General features: G+C 39.9%; 1 protein-coding gene across 4 annotated transcripts in view; it reads left to right on the top strand.

Annotated features, from left to right (window-relative positions):
* Nucleotides 1-16,784, top strand: part of PDE4B (phosphodiesterase 4B) — a 228,525-nt gene that overhangs the window by 31,964 nt on the left and 179,777 nt on the right. Inside the window, exon 1 of one of the 4 annotated variants that reach the window (XM_068953470.1) lies at nucleotides 15,077-15,505. The exons of the other annotated variants lie outside the window; for them this stretch is intronic. Within the exon in view, the coding sequence (XP_068809571.1) occupies nucleotides 15,270-15,505 (236 nt within the window). The 5' untranslated portion in view covers nucleotides 15,077-15,269. Of the gene's footprint in view, nucleotides 1-15,076; nucleotides 15,506-16,784 lie in introns of those variants that run through there. 4 annotated transcript variants of the gene reach the window in all.

Consider the following 16,784-nt stretch of genomic DNA (forward strand, 5'->3'; position numbering starts at 1 on the left):
AAAGCGTGAGCGCGTCGCTGGATCTGAAACGTGTATGTAGTGTCTAATCTAGTGCTTGTAGTACTTCAGATTGTTCTCCAGATGGTGATAGTGGACAACAAATTAGATTTAAAAAATAAAACAAAAACCAAATTCAGTATGATATTGCAAACATTCAGCAATTTCAGCTAGGGCTGGCTGTTAGCACTGTGAAGCTGTTACACTGGTGGTAGTTAACTGAGGGACTGATGTAGAAACTTAGAATGATAAAGGGGGTGGAGATTTGAATGAAGGATTAAAAAGACTAATAAAAATGTAGCCAGGCTAGAAAACTACGCAGAAGGGAACGTGCCCAGTCGTTCCTTTGGGTGTCCGAGGTCTGTATATCCCAGGGAATGAAAGGAAGTGTTTCGGTTAATAGGAAGTTTGAAGTAGGAACAGTGGGATGAAAACCAGAAGTTCAGGAAAATTAAAGCTGTTTTGGAGAAGTGGTTTTTTTTTGTTGTTCTGGTTGGTTGGTTGGTTGGTTGGTTTGCTTTTAAGACTGTCTCTGACTATAGTGTAATACCCTGTGAAATAGGTGGAAGTCTTGTTTCTTAGATCATTTCAAATTCAGCTGTATAAGAACTGAACAAATATGCTACAAGCCTGCAATGGAGGAAAAATAGATTAGCTGGCTTCCCATATGATGGGAAAAATAAAAGTGTAGGAAGCCCCCTTCCCCTGCCTGAACCATGTTTTTGATCATCTTTTACACCTATGATTTTAAAAGGTTTAAATCTTTATATCAGTCACATTGATGTTTCTTGTAATAAAACAGGATCAATTATTCTGATTGAACGCAATTCCTGTGTTTCAAAAGCCTGTGCTACATTTCCGTGGGGCATGCACTCATCTTTAAAAAGCAGGTCAGCTGTATTCCTTATAACATATCATGTATTCTATGAGGAAAATGTATTTTAATTATGCTTTGCTGTTGCTGGAAAATAAAAATGGTAGCTTAGTTTTAAAAAACACAATTACTGTAATTATTCTAACAAGAAAGAAATAGAGATATTGAACAATGTTAGATCTGGGAGCAGTCTTAAAAGATTTCATTTGTTCAGTGATTTTTTTGTTGCTTATCCTTTGATGGAACTTGCTTTGTAGTATCATCTAGTACGTGTAAGCATTGCACACGTATGGTGCTGAACGCCAGAAGCGATAGGAGCCTGGAGCGCTGGGCACTCCTCGAGACAGTCTCTTGTGATTTTGTCTTTTTTCAGGCCCTCTTGCAAAAGATCATCAGATATTTTTGTTTCTGCTTGATAAAGCTAGTAGCTATGTCCAAAACCCTGTGAAGATACAACGGTAACTTTTAAGAGGACCTTTCAGTTCTATTTATTAAAAAAGAGGGTTTGTGTGTTCCCAATTATTTTCCATTTCTGCCTAGCTTACCACAGTGAAATGTAAAAACAAACAGTCTCTCTGAAAAGCTGCAAAGGTTCTGTTGTGATACCGCTCCTACGTTGTTTCCTGTTCTACAGGTAGTTTATAAAAATCATGTAAAGAAATTCACTAAGGTTTAAAACTGTTTGGACTGACCAGTGTGGGAGGCAGAGGCTATCTTGTCTGAGGAAGAGGAAAAATCCTTGATTATTTTTCTTGTTTGTTTTTTGTGGTTTGTTTGTTTTCCCCACACCTTCATTTTAACACTTTGCAAAGATGTGGAGAAAGAGGAGGAGGAAACGTAGATAGTGAGATTATTTAGAGAAATGTCTTCTCTAAAATTCTGCCACTTCTCCTTTAGTGAAATGCTTCCATCAGAGTCTGTCCCATCCTCATTGATTTGCGGAGGGGTTCTTCCTGACCCGGAGCTTTGTTAGAGGATCAGTTGAAGAAACAAAACCAAACCATGGTGTCTCCTAACTGTTGACTCCATTCTTATTTTTTCAAATTATGGTGCCTTGCTCCCTTGATCGCTGAGCGTTCCTGGCTCCTATTGACTTGGCAATTGTGAGTGCCTGATGCTTTTAAGACTAGATTTCAAATGTCTTCTGCTGGATAGGATGCAAATGAGCCAGTATTTATTATGTCCTATCTCTCAAGCATTAGGTTAAAGATCTTTACTGACCACATAAAGAGCATGTCTGGTAGGCAGCGGGGTACAGAGTGGGGTTCCTCTATGTAGCATCTTTCTGTCGTAGCTGTGAAGCCGTCTGTCTCGTTCTCTGCCTGTCTTCCAGCTCTAGAGCCTTTTCGGTGGCCACACAATGAATAGCGTACAAGGGAAGATGTTAAACCAAGAACTCCATATTCTGTTTCTTCTTAGTCTTGCATACGTCTCTCTTTTTTGAACAGGGTGAAACAGATTGCCCTGTTGGCTGTTCAGCATGCGAGCAATTCAGTCATCTCTCTTTCTGCCTGGAGTAACATCTTTAAGGTTTTAGTACGCCCTTGCTCCTAGATGCTGGTCTGGGAAAAGTGCAGTTCTCCAGCTGGCGAGAGCAAGGCAAGGAGTCTCATGTTCTGCATTCATTTCAGATTTCCACTGTGGCCTGAGCTGTGTAGAGCACGCCAGGGTGCAAGCAAAGCACCTGCGTGAAGGGCTGAGAGGAAAGTTGAGTCATTGAACATGCTACTCACCTTCAGTGTCTGCGCTCGGAGTTAGCCTACCCACCTGACTGCGCTAGTGGCAAGTTAATTGGTGGGGGTACATTGGTAGTCCTGTCCCTGTCTGATACTGCACGACAAATCCCAGAGATCTTTTTATGAAAATAAACCGCAAGAGTCCTTCATAATGGAACAAAGTGGTAGGCAACCCAAGTATATAGGGACACTGCTAGCTCATTTTGTAAACAGTAGTTCAGTACAAGTGCAAACCTGTCTAAAAAGAAACTGCTGCAGAGATAATTTGTGCTATCTCCGAGTTATCACTGAAGTTATTTTCTCAACTAAAAATACACAGATAAGTGTTTTGACTGCCTATTTTTAGATATCGTCTGTTGCTGTCAGATTTTGAAGCTCTTGGATCTTTGGCACAGCAGGAATATTTTTCGATTTTTATGTTTTCTAGAAAGCCTAGACAGAATAATTAGGATTTCTGTGGTGTTAGAGTTGGTATAGAGTAATTTTAAGAAGAAACATAATATTGGGTTAATCCTAGATCATGAATTAAAAATTGTGATTTATTAAATGTCTGTCTTTTTGTACACACAATTTATATTCTGTTATTGCAATATAATCTTTTTCTTAGTTTGCATTTGTTTGATTCCTTGGATTTAGGTCCACTTATGTGCTCAAAATGATGGCATCCCCTTTTTGTGTGTGTTACAAGGTGAGCCCATTAATTTTATTGAAAACGATTCTGAAGTTTGGTGCTGGAAGATTTGCCTAGAGATGCTAGTAGTTCAAAACAGAGGTGGCTCTAGGCACACAAAAAGGGTTTTAATGATTCAATTATAGCTGTATACTTCTAGCTAAAATGAAAAGAGACAGCTTGAATGTATCTAGAATGGAAAGAAATGAGTCACCGTTAATTAGCAGAAGACAATGAAGCTTCTGAAATATTATGTTCAAACCTCATCTTCCTAAGAATATAAAATAAATGGAGATTATGGAAATACAGTTGATATAAAAGCTGAATCAGACAAGAATTTGACACAACTTTCTTTTATCTTTAAACTTCTGACTAGTGATAACTTCACCTGAAAGCAAAGATCAAAACCAGTTTGTTTTGAAACCTGGAGAGCTAGCTTCTGGTTCTCAGCTGATCCATGGCATGAAATACGTTTCTGTATTCAGTATTATACATGTGGTTCAGGTGCCGGTCTGTTTTGTGCTGCCGTGCAAGCAGACAGATTGTTTAAAGTTCTGTGTAAAGGTATGTTTACCCCTACCACCTGTAGGGGTAACCACCTGTACTGTAACAGGGCAGAGGGTAATGTCAGGTGCATCAGGATGGTCTGTTTTTCCCAGTGGCTCTCAGTTTTCTCCCATCCTTCCATCTGCGGGTGTTTGCTGGCGACTGGCAGAGTGAGGTCCCTCCAGCAGGCTGGCCAGCACTGTATGGCACGCATCTAGATGCTATTTTAGGTGTGGTTCTGACCTGTCACTGAAGCCCAAGCTGATTGGATTTAGGCACAGGCTGTGGGTGACCTCTGGAGTACAGTGAGAGAGAGAGCTTCAACCCTGGTGCCAGATGCCTGACAAATTTGGCCATGCCACCAGGGCTGGCATGCCACTATATGTGATCCCTCATGTCTTTACACCAATGAATATACACCAAGTGGGTGTACAGCAGAGAAGCAAGCCGTGGGCTCCTTTCAGAAAAAGGATCCTGGCATTATATTTGACAATGAATTAGGGAATAGATGGGATGAATGTATCTGGGTTGCTCGAGGAGCAAAGCAGATATGCTAAACATGGGTCTGCAGCTGATGACCTGGACTCATGCAGCATGTCCTGTGCAGTTTGCTCTCCAGCTTGTGCTCTGCAAGGCGGTATAGCCAGGGTCTCCAGGGTCGGGATGCTGACAGGACCCTCTGCTTTCTAGCATCATGCAGCGTCTGCTTGACAGATCACCACTTCAGTAGCTCCCCTCCTGGATGTCGTGTATCTGGGAAGCTAAATTGCTTAAAGTGTAGTTCCACATACCATGCACTCCTTTCCCAGCCAAAACTCAACAAAGTCCATTTATAACTTGTGTTTCTAAATGCTTGTAACCAAGCTACTAAATCAGTTTACTAACAACACTCAATTATCTCTGATCTGCTCTGAACTGTTCCTTTGATTGGCAAGTGTCCCTTGAGATATGAGTGCTTCTGTTGTCAGGACATAATAAAACTATTCATTCTGTCAGTGTTAAACCCTTCGTCCTTGGATGCAGTTGTCTTAAGTGGTTGTGGTTATTGCCAGACTGAGATGCTGGGCAAACCAGTAGACTCTGCCCTTCACTGCTGGAAGTCGGAGCTGTGCTGCATGCTGTCTAGTCTGCATCTGTCTGAGGAGCCAGCTGCTGCTGGGCATCCTTGTATGATAGCATTTCTGTTTATGACCAGTGTTTTTTAGCATCTCCCCCAATTGTGGAAGTTTGCTGTATCATTTTGGGAAGTACTGGGAGCACTGAGCCTCTATCCAATTTCCCAGTTCCGTGATCTCAGCGTCTGTTATCAGGGATGTGTGTTTCTTGATTTTCTGTGGCACAAAATATTTCCCTGTCATGTTGGTACCACCCTGTAATTTAACAGTGGCAGCTGTAGAACGATTATTTGATCTTCCTTTTAGGCACTTTCCTTTTTCAACGTACTTTTTCATTAAGCTATGTGCGGATAACGGATGCCAGTTGCTGCATACTGAACACACGAACTGCTTATATTGCGTCCTTTACTCCCCCTTATCTGAAATAACTGTGTGTGGTATATCATGTCTAACAAAAGTAAATTTGATACCTATAATACTCTGTATACTTGGTATGTTGGCAAGTAAAGTTTTCTCAGGGAAGTGAAAATGACTCTCTAGAATAGACAAACGTCAAATGCACGTATATGTTTTTTTTTCTGGCAGCATCCACTGTTTTATACCTATTTTGTTCCAGGCTTTGTGCTGTCAACATAGATTCTCTTGCCTGATTTGTTCTATATGTGGACATTGGAAACGTGTCCCTGGATGGTTCCTTTTGGTAGTTTTGTGTTTGTCATAATAGTTAACTCCCTCAACTACTGCTTAGTCTTGATAAATTACTTGTTGTTGGCATCCACCTGCCTTTAGACCTTTTCGTACATGTTTTCAGTAACTAAGTGGTGACCTTCCGGATTCTTTTCAAACTTACAGTTCTGCATCAATTTCCTCATGGGTTCTTTGAACAGAATCCCATGCGATACTGAGAGCTTCATCTGAATGAGTTAGAGGGCCTAGAGCACCCTGTTAGCCTCTGCTAGTAGCCTTAACCACTTCCTGCAGATTCTCACTCTCACTCTCCATCTTTGCTCTGAGAGATACGTTACCTGTTTGCCTGCAACTGGACACTGTACACTTGCAGCTTAAGAAAAAACACCTATGTGCTCTGAGAGAAGGGTGTTGCCTATTCTCTTTAACAGTGGGAAATGCTTTATGTTTGATTTTGTTAACACTGTCTCTCCATTTAAGAAAAGTGTGCGACTTTTTCTGTACTTGGACAGGCCTATCTTTTACACTTCTCCTCCTCTCTTTCACACTGTTCTTATTAGCACTGGTAACATACTGGCCTATAGGTTTTGGCCGTGAGTTTATTACCATATTATCAGCATATTTATATACACATTGTGAACTTTACCTTTTTTACATTTTTAAGTGAAAAATATTTACAAATAAACGAACACTGTACGAAGCTGATAATACTTAATTTGAGAGAGCTAGTAAGATGCAGATGATCTGAAACACAAAGCAAATAAAATTACCTGCATGGAAATTAGAATGATATTTTGTCAATCAGTTCCTGCAGAACTAAGGCTGTGAAAGAGTAAGGTGCAAACTGTAAGCGGATTCGGATTAGTGGTGAAGTTCTCGGCTCATGCTCAGTTATCACAGGCGAGACCAAAAACAGAGAAATATGTTTGCTCATGGAAATGATTTAAATCCTTTCTTTGAAAGGAGAAGGAGGAGTTGTTCAAGGCTATGGATTTATTTTTGTACTTGATGCGCTGCCTGTGTGAGTGGAGATGTAGTGCAGGTGCTGGCACCTGCCATGCATTCATTCATACATTGCAATAGCTTGGGATTCTTCATTTAGTTCTTTCTGTCCTGCAGAATTCCAAGCAAAATTCTAGGTAAAAGGGTCACGCTTGAATTCTCCGAACTTACTTGTTAGTACTTGCTGGAGATTCTCCTTTTTTAAGTCAGATCTTATGGACCGGCCTCTATTTAATTTGCAATTCACAGTTGCTAGGTAAAACCAAACTAATTTTTCAGTGGAATGTATGGCTGAATGCACAAATGACCTGATGAAGGGGATGCTTTAATTGGTTGCATATGATTATCTTTCATCAGTGAGAACCTTGCTATGTCAGTGAGAATATTGGTTTTTTCATGCTTATATCATTTTCATTCTATTCACATGAAAATTACAGATACTAACATTTGTTTTCATTTCATATTTAAGCACTGATAAGGTTATCTGTGACTGAATTCGAGCGAGTGACAGGGGCCAGCAGTAATGGTGCCAGTAGTTGCCTCTGGACACTGGTGCAGAAGCAGCTCTGGACAGCAGCGACTAAAAGCCTGGTATTGGCTGTTGAACGTTAGTGACTCACGCAAGATGAGGTGCTTAGTCACAGGCAAGTGCATGGAAGAGACAGGTGCAGCTAATGCTAATCGCAATTAGATGACACACCACCGAATGAATAAATTAAGAGTGTGGTGAGAGGTAAACTGGCCAGGCAGACAGCTTTTTAGAGATTCCTTAATACTGTGTCTTCGAAGTAGCATAAAGCCTTCCCATATCTTGTAAAATTGCAAGACTTTCTTACCCTAGATTCTCTTGTCTCTGGAGTCACCAGAGAGGTTTTCACCTATGAAGAATAAGTTTGCTTGTTGAATTCACTTGTAAAATACTAATCTATAGCTCTGTAATCAGAAAATAATCTTTTAAGTAATACAGATTGCTCTGATCTGTGATTACTCACTGGATAATACAGAAGGCTGTTAAAAATTCTCTGATAAATATTCTAAATCAAGCAGCATTAAAGTTGCCAAGGAAATTACCGTTATGAATACTGCGTTTAACTACATGCACCAGGAGTTTCTAAAACATAATTTTATCTCCTCAAATGTAGTTAGCAGGAGACAACAACATAGATACCTTTAAGGAAAAAATGGCACTATGGCACCGTAAGAAATTATTTTTATTGTTTAAATATTAAAAAGTGCAAGAAACTCAAATAAATCGTGTCCCTGTTTTTTTATGGCATGATTCACCATGGGAAAAAAATGTACCAAATCCATTTTAGGACTAAATGGCAGGATGAAAGGCATCAAGCTTACTGTTACTTCTCTGACTTCTTCATGTTCTGAATGCAAATAATTTTTCTGTGACTAAGGACACCTGCAGCTAGTGCTCTACTCAATGGCATAATGACCTAGTTGACCACCTAGATGACTAGTTCCATGTGAACATGAACATCGAAGCTATTCAGAACTCTCAAGGTTTCTTTCATAGCGATGGAGTTCACTTATCTGTGATTAATCCGAACAAAGTATTCTGCATCTTCTTGATCTTGTTAGAGGTACTAGGTGTTTGAAAGACCTAACAATTTATGAGAACATATATACAGGCCTCCAATTGCTGGGTGCTAAACCAAAAATTAATATACAAGGTATACAAGATAGTGAATCAGGAATAATCTGTTCTAAAGCAACCGGATGTAATTAAATGGGAAGAGCTCAAAAGACTGCCTTTTGGATAGGATAAGTCCTCTTCAACCTTTGGTAAGCTCATAGACGTGGGTAATTTTCTCTGTGCTGGTGTCCAGACTTTTTAAAATAAAGGAGGATGGATCTTTCTCCAGCTGCTTCTTTCTTTTGCAGTGGGCTCAGCTCTTATATTGCAAACCAAAGTGTTTCTAGGTGCTATGGTTCTGTCTTCTGTGGCCATTTAGAGCGCTCAGAGGCCTATGCAATAAGTACTAGTGTCTACCCTTCAGACAATTTCAGAGGCCCCTAAATCTGTGGGAGTAGAGAGAGAGACTACATAATTTTAAACTATTAAATTAAACATAGAAGCCTTAGCTTCTAATGATAATATAGATTGCAGTGAATTGTAATTAATATCTTTTTTCTCTTAAAGGTGGGAAACCTGTCTTGCAAACCAGTAATTAGTGATGTATTTGTGCCTCTCATTCAACATATCAATTCTGGAATCTTTCAGGAAAATATAAGAAAAACCCTCAAACATGTCATTAAACATTTTCCTTCGTGGAGCTATTCAGAGGCCGTCTTTTAAAAGTTGTAGCTTGTGAAACAGCAGATGTTGCAATTGAGCAAAGGGAAGGAGAGCGTGTGAGGTTTATGAAGAAAGATACAGACAGTTTGAAAAAACTTCCCATTTCTGAGCCCCAAAACATGTTTCCTGCACTGGGCTTTGCTCAGCCTGCTAGGAAAGAATACATTATTAAGGGGGAAAAGGTTGAGGGAGTTTGTTGCGTCAGCATCTCTTCACAGCTTCCAAATAATATTTTTTTCAGTTACATTTATATTATTGTTAAGAACTAGATTTGTACTGCGTGTTTTGGAAGTTTGATTACTATGCTGTGTCGTGGCTTTCCTTTACCACATTGTAGGAAGATGCAGCTAATCACATGCATCTTGAGTTAGAATGCTGAATTCTTATCAGTCAGGCCTAATTACTATTTTAAAGCATCGGAATTTGGTACGTTGATTTAAAAATACATCAGTCATAAATATATGTTTAAGTAGAGGCTACTGTCAGGTTTGCTACTTTTCCAAAAGAACCTAATAGTAAAATTGGGAGTAGAATGGGTAGAATGAATTGATACTGCTTCTGCCTCCAATGTAATCAGTAGCACTTAGTTCTAGAAGAGATATAGTGTGCATCTTGGTCGTGATAGAAAGGAAATAAGGAAAGCATGAAGTACATGTTTCATCTTTTCCTCTTATGTCAGTCTCCTCAACTGATATGCCTCACTTTTCTTTTCCCTTTTTCTCCACTTCTGTTGTAGTGTTTAGAGTATTAACTTCATCACTAGAAAGACATCCACACACGCATCCTTATGTCTAATACTAGCTGTACAGCTTTTTTATTATTTTCTTGGCATCTTTTTTCAGGTTTTAGCAGTGCTACATACAGCTCTTCTTTTTCACATCGCTGTTGCCTACCCCCCCCCCCCTTTTTTTTTTTTACAAGCAATTGTTCTGGCTTCAGGCCTTGGCCATCTTTCCCTATCCTTACATTTTTCATCTACAGTGACTTTTATTTTCACATCGAAGCACCATTCTTAGGCACCTCTCTTCTAAGTCACTTGTCTTTCCATAACCTCCAATTCATTTTTTTTGTTTATTTGTTTGATTTTTTTCTAAGTTTCTTCCTTCTAGGCATTTTCCCCTGTTTTGGCTGATTCACTTACCTCCACCCTTGCATCTTTGCCTCTGTCCCCCCTTGCCTGTGCTCTTCTTATTTATCCCCAGGGCCAGATCATCCCAGCAAATTGCATCCTCTGCCTCAGGTCTTGAACTGAAGAACACCTCCGTGTTAATCCTGTGACATTTCCACTTCAGGTTTATTCCCTCCTCTACTGCAGTCTTTTTTAACTGAGGTTTTTTTCTAGTACCAGTGGCTATTTCCGTATCCTTGACTCTCTTCTACCTTCTTGCTGCCTCTGCTTCTCTCTACTTAGGTGTCTTAGTTCTCTCTTGAACAAAATCAGCAGGCATTTTATAGCTCTGCCTTTCCCTTGTTTTTCTTTTCCTTCAGATCTTGTTCTTCTGTCATAAACATGGGTGTTTCTCAACTGCTGTGTTCCTCTAAACCCTTCGCTTGCTGCAGTGATCCAATTCTAATTCCAGTTTCTAATCTTCATGACCGCTCCTACTCTCCTCTCAACTCCTTTCTTTCATGATTTAGCTGACCTATTTTAGAGGGAAATGATTTCATTGCCTCTACCTCCTTAGGATGATATTGCCCTTTCATCTCTCTCTGAGCTGACTGAGCTAATCGGCTTCTGGATTTTCTCTCCTGGAAGTCCACCTTAGATCCTCTCCCAGCCCGTCTTCTGCCCTGCACTTTTGGCAGAAATTCAGATGTTAAATACTGGCAATGCCATGGAATTCCACAATGTTGGTGGCGCAATAGCTTTTAGATCAAATGCATTCAGATACGGTTTCTAAAGGAAGCCTTTGCAAAGTCAGGCTGGCTTCTAAGAGTCAAATTAGATCCTTCCCTTCTTGTACATTTTCCCCTATTGATAAGGGTTCTAGAGCTGCCGTCTGCCCTGAGCAGCCTTCCCAGTTGCGTGTCCATGGATGCCTGGCCAAACCTAAGCAAACACTGACAATACATGAGGGGACTGGAATCCAGCCCTCGCTCCCTTAGCATCAAAGTCCTTCCAGGACTAACAACTATGAAGGAATTGACTCTTTTTATTACTCCAGAAGCAGATATTATGTGTATATATTTAGGAAGAAGATCGCTTGAACAAAAATTAAAAATATGCAAGGAGGATCTTGTATTTTATATTCTGTAATGATTGCCACACATAATATTCTTAATTTTCAAATTGTTTAACAGCTTGGAAAAGATCTTTATTTTCACTTTTAAATGTCAAATTCTAAAATCTAATATTTCTGAAAAAGAGGCTCTCTCCTACATTAAAAGTATTTTTTCCCTAGGTTTCCTTCCTTTAATAATAATAAAAAAGTACCAGAAAACCGCAATCCCTTGAAATAATTTTTCCAATTAGTTTGTTGGCGGGTTAGCCATTATCTTTTTGGGATGCCAAGTACTTTGTGTTAAGAAAATACAGTTTTCCAACACTTGTTAAAATATTTAGTTTTTTCCTTTCTGTGAACTTGATTCATCCTTGCTAATGTGTATGGATGGAACAATTACCTAAGTAGCAGAGAGGAACTTCCTAACTGTTTTCATCTAAACGTGCTTCTACAAAGCGTGCCTTACAGAAGAAGTATCCAATTACCCTGCCACTGACAGAAGGTGCTGCGGAGAGTCAACTAACCACTCTTCCTTTCCTACTGAAACGTGCAGGACATTCCTCAGTTGTCATCTTCCCTGGCGTTTTATTTTATCCTGGCAACTATGACTTAGAAACAGGTAAATAACAGAGCTACTAGAGCTACTGTAAGCAAAAAGTGAGAGTTCTTGTTGCTTAGCAATTGTGCCTGCTCTCAACATAATGAAGCTCAGCCTTTGATGAGGAGTTGTATGCTTGAAGAAGTTGTCTTTGTTTTCCATCTCTATCAGTTATTTCAGTTATTCTAATGAAATATATCCTCCTGCTATCCTGGGCTGTTTGGTAAGTTAGGAAGCTTGTATGAAACTCATCCAAGTATACTCAAACCTCTGAAAATTTTCCTTCATTTCTTAATCTTCTTCTAAGCTGTTTCTTTTTTTCTCCTAGCTCTTCCAGTTTGTTTGTTTGTTTGTTTAGTTGGTTGGTTGTTTTTTTAATATCTCATCTCAGGCAAGAGTGAGGTTCCTGCTGACCATTTTTGTCTGCGTGTTAGGAATATCTTCAGTAAACTGGCCCTGGAACCTGGTAACCTCTCTAGCTACCCTGAGTGTTGTCTGTCATGGTTTCCTGTTGCCGACTGTAACCTCAGCAGGTGTAGCAGAAAGCATTTTCAGAATTATTGCTGAGTTTATTCTGATACCAAGCTTTCATGCCAGTTAGTGCAAGCCTCTTGAGATATTCTTGTTCTCCCCTCTTTACTTATCCTAGGGTGAAGCAACTCGGCATGCTTTGGATGTAAGATAACTGAGCAATATGTTTTCAGTGTGCAGTTTTGACCAGTTTGCAATGTCCCTTGGACTTTGGGAAAAGGGCCAAGAGGAGACCACTTTTCTCATAGAGAAGTATTTCAGTTTGTGTTAGGTCAGCATACAAATATATGATTTAAATCTCTTGACTTCACTATCATGCTTCTTCAGCCAGAAACTGCAACTGTATCTGCAGCATGCCTTTGTCAACCGAATTCTAGAACTAGATACTGGTAGCGACAAGGTAGACATTTGCTGCAGGGTCCGCTGTGTATGTAACGTTGTAAATTGATAGCGTAAAGCTATTGGTAGAAAGCGAGCTGTTCTACAGCCTTATTCAGGTAATCATTAGATCTTGTTGCCACCAAGATCTGGGAGATATTTAATAGAAGAAATATCTTCTGCTAATGGTCAGCCCTCAAAATATTTTACAGTTGTGGATCAAGCCACTAGTACTCTAGACCTCAACTTTGAGAAATGCTAGTATTCTGGCTCCCCAAAGCCGTGGGTGGCACTTTGCGTCTTTTTTTTTGTTCTTTGTACTTCCACAAGGGAGCGTGAGGGCTTGCTTCTCCCCACACTCTCCCTTTCCCATCTTATTAGCTTAGCCTTTCTTGTATTTCTTCACTCAGTCAACAGTCCTTGCATATCTTATCATAGTATCTTCTGCAGGCCCCATGGGATTGTCTTTGTGTCTCATTACTAGTTTATGGTGCTTAAATAATGAGAAGCACTCCCTAAATGGTGAGAAGCACTCCCTAAATGGGACAGTGCTTCTGAAACAGCTCAGCGTTCAGGGATGGAAGGTGCATACTCGCTATGAGGAGCATGCTGTAGTACACCATGTTTTTGTTGCACAGAGCTCTAAAAAGCTGGGTTTCCTTTTTTCCCCCCCCCCCCCCCTTACCGTTTTAATAGCTTTATGAAAAGGTGTGAAATACTGTTTTCCTAATACCAGATGCATTCTCACAAAAACCCTTGGATAGCTCCATTTACTTCTGGTGTGTTGGAAAGTTCCTCTTTTGTTCTGTTTGGAATTGCATGTTCTAAGCGTTTGTTTGGATTTTATTAATCATTCAGCATGTCTTTCGAGCTTCCTTTTGTCTTTCGCTGGGTGTCAATGCAGTCAAGAGGAAGAATAGCAGATCCCACAATCTAACACATCATAATTCCTAAAGCATTAAATGTTCCTGTTCTACTATTGTGTGAACCTCAAGTGTCAGATAACGTAACTTCCAGTCTCCTGTTTAGGCTCAGGCCATCTTTCTACCTGTTTTTATAGTTGAGAAAGGTGAATAGCCTAGCAGCAGGTTAGGCAAGAAGGTCTAGTGACTCCTCTGTAGTCTTTCTGCTGAGTAAAAAGAACATTGCAATAGGTAGGGAGTGATAGTGATTTGTGGCATAATTTGTGCCAAAACTATGCGATCGACCTCTTACAAATAGATCTGAACGCTTCCACCTTAGTCTGGCTGGATATGCTCTTTCCTTTCTCCTCCTCTGCATGCTTTAAAACAATTACTGTATTTACCTTTAAAGGGTCACCTTCTTTTGACCAGTTAAAAAGATGTGCAGCCATTCTCTCTCTGTAATATTATGTTTAAATATTGTCGTCTCATCTTTTCTTTAACTTCCCTGCCTGAGTTCTTTAGCCTTGCAGGCGTAAAAGTTAGCTTCATGGTTCATGGTGTTCCGTGCTCAAAACAACTCCTTTTTTAAAATACGTTTATTGCTTTAATTAACTTCTATTTTCCTTTCAAGGCAGTGCCAGGTTCCCCTGCCCTTTTGCACTTCCCTCTATTCAGGCATCCGCTGTTAGTCTCTGCAGTGCTGTTGTTGGGTTTTGGTTATGCAGTGTCTGGCAATGATTTTGCCCTGTGACCAGGCATAGGCTCCCAGTATAGCAAAGCACACCGCTTTGGCAGTGTTCTGCTTCAGCGGTGGAATGTACATTCTTGCACGCTTTATTCTTGTGGAATATTATTTGTTGCTGCCACTGTTTATTTTTTCTAATAGACCTTTTCTTCCTGGCCCACCCTGACTGCCATGCACACCTCTTTCGGTGCCAGCACGGCTCCTATTCAGAGCTGTGATCCTGAGGGTCACTCAGGATGTGCCTGGGGTGTGTTCTGCAATACCCAGGAAAAACGTTACCGTGTTCGAGTGCTCTTTAAAATTGCATGAGACTCTGAGACATGCATAACACAAGACGGAGCTGAACAAAATCCAGTTGTCAAAATAATATTGAGCCAATAAGCATGTCATGGGTGGAGCTACTGCAGTATGGGTAAAACAAATAATTCTGAATGAAGACCTTTTTATTAAACATACTGGGCCTGAATGAATCAGGTTACTTGTTTTGTAATATATTTGGGAATGCCTTGATTTTATGAGTATACACCAGAAAATCCAGTATTTTTCTGTTGTTCAGGTATTTGAAGCCAAAATGTTATATGAAAGGGATTGATCAGGAGACAGTTCTTATGAATTTTTCATGAGCTGGTATGTTCAGCTGAATGAATTCAGTGAGTGTCAGTGTGTAGCTTGCAGACAAGCCACATCCACAAGGAGGCTACTGACACAGAAAACACTTTGGCGCATTTTCAGAGGGAGAGCTGGGCTGATAAAGCGTTTTCTGACAGCGCTGGCTTATCGTTCTTCGATTTTATGCTGTTGTTGCTTTAGGCAGCCTTTACATTTGGAGCCCAGCCTTGTGAATGAGTGGGATAAGCTTTGCCGATTTATCAGCATTTTTAATCTGCAGCACTGTCTATGCGATGTGTTTTTGTTATGCTTTCTGAATGGTGAAAGCCAACATAACAGCTAAGCTATGACAGCAAAAGATTCTTCTAGGGAACTTGCTACTCCTGAGTCAGATATTTACATAAGGACTTTCAAAGAACAAATGCATTTAGAACTTGAGCTTCCCAAACTGCCTGGGAACAGACCTACGTCTCCAAAAATTTCTCCTCGCAGTTCGCCAAGGAACTCTCCATGCTTTTTCAGAAAGTTGCTCGTGAATAAAAGCATTCGTCAGCGTCGTCGCTTTACAGTGGCACATACATGGTAAGATCTGCTTGATATCAGTACGGGTTTACAAAACGGAGTGTATGTAGCTGTGTTTTTTAGCAGTGGGAATGAGCTGAGATTCATTCACAATACTCACTGCAAGACTTAAATGAATAGAGCAGAAGGCAGCCGAAGTATGTATAATGCAGTGCCTCTACAATTGTCATTCAGCTTCTGTTCTCCAGAATAAATACAGCCCATTATTCATCTGTACTGCGGTTAATCTCTGTTGAATAAAGAAGGCAGCCAGTAACTTTCACAGATGTTACATTGTTGTTGTAGGTAGGCTATGTGAATTTATTTCAGAACCTTCCAAATATGTTTCCCTCTACCCCCTCGCCCTGCTCTGATTGCAGATGACAGTACAACATAGACCAGGCTATTTGGGCAGGGTACTCTTGGGGTTAAATGCTGGAAGAGGCTTTAACTTCACTGTGAGTGGCTTTTGACAGTTTTTGCTGGCCATAAATGTCCCCTCTTTCAGCCATTTTTACAAGGAAACTCTAGCTAAGAGTCCTTTCTTTCCTTCCCTTCAAATTACTAACCCAAAATAGTCAGTTTGCATGCTATTACAGTTGATTATGAGCTGCCTCTGACTGTCAGTTGTACTGGTTAAGCCATGTCGTAAACAATAATCAAAAGATACAATTCAGGAAAATCTATGAAAATCACAGTGGTTTATTTTCTGAATTTGCTCTGTCTATGCCTTATACAGTCCACCTTTTTAATCCCAAAACTCTATAAATGTGCGCTAGTTGACTATCAGAATAAGACCAAAAAGTTTTAATAACATGACTGTTTTTAAAACATGCTCACACATAGCCATATTAATCACCTTCCCATTTCATAGATTGAATCAGAGAGAGGGAAATGAGGATATTCCATTTATATTTACATGGGCCAGATGATTTGGGATATCTAAAACACCCATCATTTTCTGCTACTTTCGTAAATAGAGCGTTACTTTAAAATGGTTTATTTGAGTCATGCTGACAATTTTCAAAGCTGTATTTACTTCTGAAGTGAATTACTAAATCTTTGGTACTCGCTTAGAGTGGATTAGTAGCTCTTACGGTTGTTACGTGCTGTTAATCAGTAAGAAAAATAAGAGGAGAAAACACAGACAACTTTGGTGCCAGTGAAGTGAACTGAGTAAAACTGGGATAAATGATTATTTCTTTTTTTAATACAATTTGAAATCCATTTGTGACTTAGCAGTGTTCAGGTCAAATTGTAATTCTAGAATCATGCAGTCTTTTTGCCTTTTAACATCCAA

Source organism: Struthio camelus, chromosome 8 (assembly GCF_040807025.1).
Source record: "Struthio camelus isolate bStrCam1 chromosome 8, bStrCam1.hap1, whole genome shotgun sequence".
In the NCBI taxonomy this organism is placed as follows: Eukaryota; Metazoa; Chordata; class Aves; order Struthioniformes; family Struthionidae; genus Struthio; species Struthio camelus.